Genomic DNA, 11,276 nt, shown 5'->3' with positions numbered 1-11,276 from the left:
GTCACGCACAGAAACCTTGCACACTGAGTCCGATGCGTATTAATTCATCCGTTGCGAAAAAAGTCGCAAAACAGCACTAAATGGAGACTTCAAGCAGTGAGGATGATTTTGTTGTCCTTTCGTATTTTAAATCCTAAAAATTCGTCACGCACAGAAACCTTGCACACTGAGTCCGATGCGTATTAATTAATCCGTTGTGAAACAATGCGCAAAACAGCACTAAATGGAGTCTTCAAGCAGTGAGGATGATTTTGTTGTCCTCTCGCTTCTTAAAAAAAGAAAAAGAAAGGAAATATTGGGTCCATCCAATCCCGAGATATAGAGAGAATGGAGAGTTCCCCCTCAGGAGCAGCGGGATTATCCTGGGCGATTCAAAGTTTACTTCAGGATGTCAGTGTCTCAGTTTGATGCTTTTGCTAGCGATACTAGAGCCACATATTAAAAAGAAGACTCCAATTTCCAAAGTTCCAATTTCTGTGAACTCCGTGTGCAAGGATCTATATACAGTGCTTTGTGCTGCAAGACGAAGTGGATGAACTTGACAATCGCCATTCTGGATTTTGGCGTTCGCTTGTACGGTGGCTCTGAACTGTCAAAACACCTCTCAAAATGCTTGCTACGGATGCGAAAAACGGAAAAAATCAAACCCGATCTGAATTTTTTTATAACGGACGAATATTTCAGAGGCAGTGTGTAAACGTGATTGACATAACGTGAGGTTGTATTTATTTTTTAACGTGCCAAAATTTCGAACTAAATTTTCAGACTCCGTGTGCAATGACCTTTAGTCTCAGCACTGGCTCCCCACAGGGCTGTGTGCTGAGCCCCCTGCTCTACACCCTGTATACCTATGATTGTACCCCTGCCCACCACAGTAATACCATCATCAAATTTGCCGACGACACCACAGTGGTGGGGCTCATCTCCGGGGGGGATGATACTGCTTATCGGGACGAGGTGGAGCAGATGACCGTATGGTGTGGAGAGAACAATCTGCTACTCAACACCTCAAAGACCAAGGAAGTCATTATTGACTTCAGGAGGAAGAAAACGGACATCTCGCAACTGTACATCAGCGGGGACTGTGTGGACAGGGTGTCGGACTTCCGCTTTCTGGGAGTCCACATTGAGGAGGATCTCAACTGGGGAGAGTGAATACCTCTGAGCTGCTGAAAAAGGCTCAGCAGAGACGGCACTTCCTGAGGGTGCTCAGGAAGAACAACATCACCCAGAGACTGCTGGTTTCCTTTTATCGGAGCTCCATTGAAAGCATCCTCACGTACTGTATATGTGTATGGTACAGTAGCTTCACAGTAGCACAGAAGAAAACACTTCAGAGGGTTATTAAAACACTCTGGAAGAATTACACAGTTCCCGCTGCCTTAAAAAAGCCCAGAACATTATAAAGGACACTTCACACCCTGGACATTCATTCTTTGAATTGCTGCCGTCAGGTAGACGGTACAGAGTAATTAAAACAAGGACTAATAGATTTAAGAACAGTTTTTATCCTACAGCAGTTACCACACTCAATGCTGCTAAAACATAATTTGATGTGCAATAAGAGATCGGGGCAATAATGACAGAATGTATGCTGTGTGTGTGTGTGTTTTATTATATTATTTTTAATATTTTAGCTGTTTTTATATGTTTTGTTGATCATGAGTGATGCACTGATTGGATGGCACTTTAATTTCGTTGTACGTTACAATGACAATAAAGATTTGAACTTGAACTGTCTATCATTCTATCGTTCTATCTATCTATGATCTGTCAGTCTTCAAGACCCTTTACTTTTTTCAAGTTGAAATATTTAATTTCTTGAAATGCTACCTCAATACAAATTCATACTAAGAAACTGAATTTGAACTTAAAATGCATTCTCATTTCAGTTTCTAAATGGCTCACATCCCAGATAAAATTTTATCTTTAGTTGTTTATTTCTTTTCTTTTTTTATTGTTTTGTTTCTGGGAGTGTGGGTGGTGGAAAGGAAATTGTAAAACCGAAAGAGGAATTTTGTTTATTAACACGTCATTTATAATGTACTTTTTTGGGGGTTCTTCCTGGTTTTTTTTGTACATTTATTTATTTTCATTTATTTATATACATATCATTAAATATAGCATATAATATTATATACTATATGATATTTGTGACCCTGTACCACAAAACCAGTCATAAGTCGCATGGGTATATTGTAGCAATAGCCAACAATACATTGTATGGATCAAAAAATATATATATTTTTTTTTGCCAAAAATCATTAGGATATTAAGTAAAAATCATGTTCCATTAAGATATTTTGTAAATTTCCTACCGTAAATATATCAAAACTTCATTTTTGATTAGTAATGTATTGCTAAGGACTTAATTTGGACAACTTTTCCCAATATTTTGATTTTTTTTTGCCCCCTTTAAATTCCAGATTTTCAAATAGTTGTATCTCAGCCAAATATTGTCATATCCTAAAAAACCATACCTCAATAGGAAGCTTATTTATTCAGCTTTCGGATGATATAAATCTTCAAATTTCAATTTCAAACATTGACCCTTATGACTGGTTTTGTGGTCCAGGGTCACATTTATATACTATATTTTTTAACATATATGTGAGAATCATAACAGTTTTATTCTAAAGTCAAATTAAAAGCCTTTGACTTCACGAGTCAAAATAGCAAATGTTGCATGCCATGGTGAATTGGGGCTGGTGGACTGAACTGGACTGCTAACTCCAAGGTACTTCAGTTCAAATATCAGCAAGGATGATCTATGAACTGGAGAGTTGCTGAGTTCCCCTGTGACCACTGTGCCCTTGACTACATTTAATCTGAAGTGCTTAACCCAAGGTAGCTCCGGGGGGACTCTCTCTGTACGTGCACTGCAAATTACTTATAAAAGTGTCTGTGGAACAAATTACTACATAAGGATATTATCATTATATAAGGATATATTAAATTTAAGGGAACAACGAATAAGACAATATTCTAGTCACACATCTCTACACAAACGTTCCAGTTCCATTGTATTCTAAGTGATTCTGCCGTTGTCATTTAGAGACTCGGGATGCTCTTTTGTTCTCCTCTCCTAGAGCGAGTTCCACGCATGAACAACACCCAGCTGGCCTCAACAGGAACACTGCTGTCCAGCAAGCACAATAATTCTGGCTATCACCCCTCCTTCTCTCACTCCTTCCACAACCTTGCCCAGCTACCTCCATCATACGAGATCGTCATGAAACCAGAGCTCAACCGCTACAGCTCCCTCAAGAGACTAGGTGAGTGTGCGTCTGAAAAAGAGAGTGTGTAATTTCAGAACTGCTACTACTCAGAGGGTCTCTGTGAGGGAGTGTAGCATGGGGTCAGCCGCTACTGTTTTAGGAAGGATGCTCTGTGGCATTAAAAAGTTTTTGCATGTTTAATTTTATCAGCATGTCTGGGGAAGAAATATATTTGGGTTTTGGAAAGGCGCTATATAAATACAAATTATTATTATTATTATTTTAGTTGATCATATTCATATTCAATCAACGTTCGAAAACTGTAATTGAAAAAAATGGCCTAAAATGGCTTTTTAAAAAGGGTTGAGATTAACCTCTATTTATACCTAGCATAACCATACATTTCATATCTGGATACTATCTGTATATTTTAGCCAGATTACATTTTACACATTCAACTTGAGTGTGATTGGATGGTGTGATCTCACTTTACCAGACAAAATGTAAATCTCCACATACATAATACAAAAGAGGTTACTAAACTGAAATTATGTCAGTTAAATATGAATTTAAATTAATTTTATAAACTGTGATGGATTATTCAGAATTTTTTCCATCATGTCATGCTGTTCCTTTCTTTATTAACCCTGTAGTTTGTTTAAATAATTAAATATGTATTTAGATATTGACTAAAGATAACGCATTGAGTGTCATGAATTAAAAATTAACCATTTTTACAGCATCTAGTTTAAAATAATTCATAAATATATACTTGTTCTTTGTTATTAAAATATTAAGATATTATATTAATATATACTTTGTTAATATTAAACTATATGCTTTATTAATATTAAATAGATAGAAATATAAAAATTAGCATTAACCACCATTAATAAATGCTGTAAAAGTATTGTTCATTGTTAGTTCATAAGGCCTAATGCATGATCTGTTAACGAACTGAGCCTAATTGTGAGGTGTTACCAAAAAATCTGCAACCCAGCGTTTTTAGCGATTATTTTTAGCATTATAAAATTACTTGCATAGCTGAATGTGGAAAACACATTTGCATGTTACACCTTCATTAAATGTGATTAACATCCATGCCAGACAACTTCCAAATGTGTATTCAGAAATTCAATCACATTGCATCATTTTAATGCGGTCTGATCACCAAAACGCATGTTAATGACCGGAGTAATGGGTCAAATTTATGAAAGATACTAATTTTCATATTTCCTTACTACAGAGAAAAACTTGGATGAATATTCTGGATATTACACCTCCAAGCGAAGGCCAGATAATGCTCCTCCCAGCTTTCACTCCTCCCAGCACCACCTTCCCTGGGGTGGTGACTTCACACTGGGTGCCCGGGGTACCCTCCCACTAAACACGTCCCGCACTCGCATCCACGTGCCCACTTCCACTCCCAACCCCTACCCTCTACCCCAGACTCCGTACAACCCCACGTTCGACACGTTGAGTAAACCACCTCGCCGGGTGATGTCCCAAGACCAGCTTCTGGCGCTGGGGGAGGGGAACACTCTCTCACGCCTCTCCAAGAACCAGCAGCATCAGTACTACAAACCCATGACCACCAGCAAGAGCTCCAACACCCAGACTTTACGCAAGTCTCATGAACGCCTCCTGGTCTCTCCAGACCGCCTGGAGGAGCGAATGATGGGTGATTACGGCGGGATGGGGCCCACCATGTCTCGTCTCACGCACCACCAGAAAGCGCAATCCCAGCAGAACGTGTGCGTGACGCCCTCGCTCGACCGCCATCACATGATCAAAATGAATTCGCACCCTACCTCTGGCTGCGAGCAAGACCACACGGTCGCCACCATGTCCTCCGGCCATGGGGCCGGGACTTTTGGATGGGGGGAAGTCCACGGCTCTGGAGGAGGACCCAGAGCGATGGCGCACAGTGCTCGCCGGATGGCCTTCGCCACGAAACGCCAGAACACCATCGAACAGCTGCATTTCCTTCCTGGAGGAGGTGCAGGGGGTGGAGGTCAGGCGCTGAGGACGGGGAGCAAGAACGAAGTAACCGTGTGAGCACAAAAAGAAAGATGGTAAGGAGACGATGGATAGATGAGGTGTGATTGCGCAAGCCGAAGGGAGGGAAGACGGTGGAGTGTAAAGAAGGCTGAAGAACAGAAAGGAGGAAGGAAATAAGAAAGGGGTCAGAAATCAGGCCCAAATGAATGGGATACACCGTGTATTGCTATTGAGAGAGAGGGATGTAAAAACCATAGTATAAGTGATTCTGTTGATCCCTAAATTGCCAAATTCTCCATAAATAGAAATGTGAAGAAGGAAGGGCCCAGGTCTCCTCTGACCTGGGAGTAGCATATAGTGTCTCGATGGCACTATTTAGACATGATCTGAGGAGATGCAAAAAGGAAAAGTTTCATTACTAGAATAGGCCAAGTTTTCTCTATTTAGTACATTCGAGCTGATGTAAAAGCCAATTGGTTTAGGGGTTAATGTATTTTTCCTGAATCCAATGATACAGTTGACCTTGCTTCCAAATGTTTGGTTTCATTCAATGCAAAGTGTTATTCTCAAAGAGGTGTGTCACAATCATCAATAAAATAAGCAAACAATGAGATAAACTGGATGAAACTGACAAGTGTCCAATAGTACACTGAATTACCTCACGGAAACTATGATTTGACCTGTCTCAAATCAGATCTGCCTTGACTTGGGAATGGATTATTGTGCACGTTAAGCAGTTTGCCATCAAGTGAAGAAAACACTGGTAATTCGTCAGAGAGAAGAACTTGAGGACTTCAAAAATGTCACTCGTTTTGTGACCTGACTCTTTAGTCTGCACTGTTAATATTAGTCCAAATGCCATCAGCCATATTAGAGCTTATTCAAATGGAGTATAATGGAGGAAAACATTGGGAGACGGGTGTTATACTGATGATCAGAGATTTTTAGCCACTTATACGGAGACTGTGAATCAAAACTGACATGAATACTTGTCAGTTTGATTTTTTTGCATTGTGTATACAATTTTGGCTGTTTTATAATATGATCAAAAGGCTGTCAGATTCATTGATGGGGAAATCAAGTCTGAACTAAAAATGCTTGAGCAGACAGACATTTGGAAACTGAATTCAGCCATTGAAATGTTATAGAAGTCATGCCGCCTTCTTGCATGTTTGACCAATCAGAGAACAGCTTCGTATGACGTCCTGGAGTCATTACGGTTGTTCTGTTATTTATAAGCATTAAGAGCTGAGATTTAATCATGGGCATGCAGTAATGTCAAATAAGACAGCATACTCTTCACACTTAATTTGTTACTCAAGCTGTTGTATTGGGGGGGAAAGGGGAAAGGGTTGGTTATACAATGGACAATTTAATCCAAGGGCTATTCTGAAACTTCTTCATTTGTGTCTGTGCTTCCGTGTTCTGACGGCTTTTTATCTTTTCCCGTGACACGGCTGTGCGGAACATAGAGGCTACGTGCCAATGAGTGTACAAAACAGAAAAATAGAACAAAATCTGCAAAGCTACTTCAAACACTCTGTGTCACTCTAGGATGCATTATTATCTAACCGATGAGTTAGGATTTAGGATTAAAAAGTGTCTTGTTTATCTATACTATATTCAAGAAAAATGTCTTTTTTGTTAGCAATTTCTGTGTTTTTCAACTGTCTCCACATCAAATGGACACTGTTGTGGTGGAATGTCTGAGAACGACCTGGCTGAGCAAGATTATTAGGCCATAATATAGTATTTTAGATCACTCTGCAATGTTTAAGCTTTTATTAACTTTAACTCAGTTTAAAGGCGTTGAAAAAAAGGTAAAAAAAATTTGAATTAAATCCAGAATGTTCACATATGTACACATGCCAATTTATGTGCATATATATATATATATATACATAAATATATAGTCATCAATATTATTCATATTCTTGATTATAAACATTGTTTTTGTTTTTTTTCCTCTGTGACTTTAGAAAGTTTTTAATTCCTGTTTTCTTTTTATATTTGAGTTTCTAGTGGATTCTAACCTTTGTAACTCGACAAAAAAGCAGATGCAATCATAGTGAAAAGACAAAACGCATGAAGATGTCAAAGCCAGTGTTGATGATGTCATATTGCTGACTTCTGATGTCAAGGTGTGTATGTGTCCAAGTTTGTGTGTCTGTATTTGTGTGCTTGTGTGTATTTCAATGTCTATTTTGGAATGCTTTATCTCGCATTTTATCTGACTTTTGCTTTGTGTGAAGTCAGAGAATGTGCATTTCAGAAAACCCAAAATATTATTTTATTTTTAAGTGTCTCTTTGAATGCAAAAAATACAAAAATTAACAAAAAAAAAATCATTTTCCATTGCTGCATTCACCAAAGTTATGGAAAACAAAATAACCACAAGAGTATTTAGTGTCTTTTTTTTTTCTTTTTTTTTTATATATATATATATATATAGAGAGAGAATTTTTTTGTTTGTTTGTTTTTCCCATGAGATACATAAACCTTGTTGTAAATTTTCTGGGGGAAAATGCCAAAATGCCATGCATAAAATATTTACAGCCAAAACTTTAATTATTATTATTTTTAAATAAAATCCTCATCGTTAAGAAAGATTGGTGTGTACTTGTGTACTTTTTCTCATGAATTATTAAATATGTTGGTTGGTTTTACATGTTTAGGGGAGAGTGGAGACGGTTGCAACACTTTTTGCATTTGCTTTAGTTTCTCAGAGACTTTGCATTACAAAGCCAGAATTTTAATACAATAAAGCCACATCAGTCAGCTACTCACCCACATTGCTGTAACACGTGTGCATATGATTATATACTACAATTTACACTTGAATAGACAAAGTCAAGTGTTGCAACTGACCCCACAACCGGGGACAGTTGCAACATTCATTTAAATGTAATTAAAACCATATATATATATATAAAAGACAAAATATTAGCTTGACACTATTGCCTTGTCCGAATACACACACTTGTGGTCTTTGCACTTGACCACTTGACTACTTATATGACGTATTTCCTGTATTTGGCCCAAGTGTTCAAGTGAGGATGAAGACCGCATTTGCTTTAGTTTCTCAGAGACTGTTTGCATTAGAAAGCCAGAATTTTAATACAATAAAGCCACATCAGTCAGCTACTCACCCACATTGCTGTAACACGTGTGCATATGATTATATACTACAATTTACACTTGAATAGACAAAGTCAAGTGTTGCAACTGACCCCACAACCGGGGACAGTTGCAACATTCATTTAAATGTAATTAAAACCATATATATATATATAAAAGACAAAATATTAGCTTGACACTATTGCCTTGTCCGGTCGCGCGCACGCGCTCTCAAGTGGCCAAGACCGCAAGTGTGGGGATTTGGACAAGGGGAATATCTTTGACACGTGCTAGCTATGCCTATTAGAAGCTAAGAAAACATATTAAATCATATGCTTTTACAATGCTTCACGCAAACAACTTAAGACAGTATGACAACAAATCTGATGATTAAAGCTTGCTTTTTAGCATGAAAATTATTATTTGTAGAAGGAATGGTCACGTGCCTGATTTCATCCAGGAAGGATGAGGGGCTGATTGAACATGTGCAGTATGAATATCATCATTGTAGCTCATTCCTGATTGAAGAAATAAGCCATGTTGCAACCGTCCCCACTCTCCCCTATATGTTTTTGGGATGCTTAGCCTACATCCCAATTATGTGCTGAGTATTTTGATCTTCGGATTAATTTGTTTACATTGGGTAAAACAGCCAATGGTCTGTTAAACAGATGCAACTCATTTAGCAACTTTTGACAGCTATATGATTTAGGATCAATTTGGATTAGAATGTGTGGATGGTTTATGTTAACAATGAAAGAGAGAGAGAATAATGTAGTGGCTGATGTATTGTCTAAAGGTTCAAAGTGGGTTCCGCACATTTACATAGGCCTACCATAAATCTCAGCTTTTCATTCACTTGCACTCATTCATCTTTTTAATTTTCTTTATATTTAGTGGTCTAAAATATTGTTTAAACCTAGCTTTTTTTAAATTTAGTTTCTATTGCTATGGTGTAGGCTACATTATATTTCTATTTGACATCAAATCCTTTTGTCTGCAGTATAATGTTCTGTTTTGTATTTATTGATCTAAAACGGGCCGTTTCAGGTTCTTAAATGGTTCCTGAGGGAGATGGACGATGCATCACCGGCGTTCGCCATTTTGAGGGGCAGGGTGGGCGAGGACCTTATGTTCGAACAGGGTGGGGGGAGAGACGGCGGCATGTTGGTAAAATGGCTTCAGAGAGGTAGATTCGGGTAAGGGGGGGGGGGGGGAGACGGCGGCATGTTGGTAAAATGGCTTCAGAGAGGTGCTGTGCCTTGCATCCTTTCCAAAATATATGTGCGGTCTAAAAATGCTGCGCGCGTTCTCTCTCTCTCTGTCGTTCTCTCGCAACATGAAATAACTGTTCTAATTCATTTGGCTCGCATATGCGCGGAACAGCTGTTCCGACTGGCTATTTTGTATCAGTCAACGCGCAGCGCAAGAGAGATGAAATGTGATGTTTTTGAGTCTCGCGCGCGAAACTCGTGAAACGTGCATTTTGAGAATGTGTTTCTACGTCACACAGCAGAGGAATAGTTAGAACGTGCCGGGCGCCATTTTTTTTGTTTTTGTCGCTTTTAGACACTGGTTTACTAACCCCGTAACTTTACGACGAATACCGTCAAATACAAGGCTCGGGGTGTTTTATTGAAAGTTACGCACCATGTCCCTGTCATCCTACCTCAATAAACTAAAATACATTATAGAATGAAAAAGCCTTTCTTTGACCCCACTTCATCACATACTGGTTTCAGTACGCTAAGCAGGACAATGTCGGACGTTTTAACATGTAACACCACCCGGAACTTGTATCACTGCCCGGAAAAGACCACTGTGAGGCGAACAGAAGTACCCAAAGGAAGACGGGGGCACTAAAAATTGACACGGGGCGGAAAATATTTGGCCGACCGTAATCCGCAAAAAATTCAGCGGAAAACGGACTGGAAGGGCAGTTTCGGTCGGAATCTTAGGATGAGAACGATCTCGCGCGAGGTTGAGCGTTAGCGAGCGCAGCCAGCGGAAACGGGTTTGTTTAACGGATCGAAAGCGATGGAGAGGCCTGCGAGAGTGTTTTTCCACGGGATGAGGAAAAATGACCTGCTAACCTGAAATCGGAAACCGCCTTTGTGCACATCTACGCTTTCGGCGCCCTTTTTAGCTTTATTATTTTCACGCATTGCTCTTCGAGAGGACTTTCTCCGTTCACGAGCAGGTGGGATACTAAAGCTTTTGAATGCATTCTGTTGCAGTGTAAAAGGGTACGACGTCTTTATTTAGCTAGCTAAGAGGCTAGCAGAGTGAAGTGGGCTTATAGGCTGAATTCATCTGACGGGCTGTCTGCACTCACAGTCACTTTCTTGTTTATGTTTCTGTTTTTCTGTCATGTTGTTAGCCTCTACGCAATGAGTAGCATACGCACATTTAAGTTAAATTAGTGCATGATAACGCCAAGTTGTTTGTACATTTAACAGCTCTGGTTTTGCTGTAATGTTTTATTTTGAAACTTTTTGCTGTGCCATAGAGGGATGTGATTGAAAAAGGGAATTCGGCTTTCCCCCTCTCCCTCATCCCCCTTCACAGTCCACACAACCATCCCGGAGAACAATCGGCGCGTTTCTTTCAACCTGCAAAGGCTTTGGTACGTTTTCAGTTATACAATGGAATTTAATTGTAGTTGCGTGGAGATTTTGTCCTTTGTCTTTTATGTTGACATTGTGCCATCATTTGATTTTCTTTGCTGAGCTCTTGATTTTCATGTTTTTTTTTTCCCTCAGTGAATTGCTGATTATTGATTACTTTTCCATGCATGTTCACTTATTGGAGTTATCAGAATCATCTGTGTTTTAAGTTGCATTTCAGTTACATTTGGCAAGTATAAAGACTTAATTTTTTGACAAATATAAGGATTTGATTTGGTCATATTTTAGGACTTACACACACACACACACACAC

General features: G+C 39.0%; 1 protein-coding gene and 1 pseudogene across 4 annotated transcripts in view; both read left to right on the top strand.

The window, feature by feature from the left end:
• Positions 1 to 7,075, top strand: part of LOC107693373 (protein shisa-6 homolog) — a 22,759-nt gene extending 15,684 nt beyond the window's left edge. For all 4 annotated transcript variants that reach the window (XM_016492727.1, XM_016492730.1, XM_016492728.1 and 1 more), the window contains 2 exons: positions 3,090 to 3,275; positions 4,465 to 7,075. In XM_016492727.1, the coding sequence (XP_016348213.1) occupies positions 3,090 to 3,275; positions 4,465 to 5,276 (998 nt within the window). In that variant the 3' untranslated portion in view covers positions 5,277 to 7,075. The remainder of the gene's footprint in view (positions 1 to 3,089; positions 3,276 to 4,464) is intronic.
• A 3,071-nt stretch (positions 7,076 to 10,146) lies between these two features.
• LOC107693372 (uncharacterized) overlaps positions 10,147 to 11,276 on the top strand; it is a 9,785-nt pseudogene continuing 8,655 nt past the window's right edge.

The sequence above is a fragment of the Sinocyclocheilus anshuiensis genome, unplaced genomic scaffold, assembly GCF_001515605.1.
Source record: "Sinocyclocheilus anshuiensis isolate Anshui unplaced genomic scaffold, SAMN03320099.WGS_v1.1 scaffold566, whole genome shotgun sequence".
Taxonomy (NCBI): domain Eukaryota; kingdom Metazoa; phylum Chordata; class Actinopteri; order Cypriniformes; family Cyprinidae; genus Sinocyclocheilus; species Sinocyclocheilus anshuiensis.
This window is presented reverse-complemented; position numbering and strand designations above follow the sequence as displayed.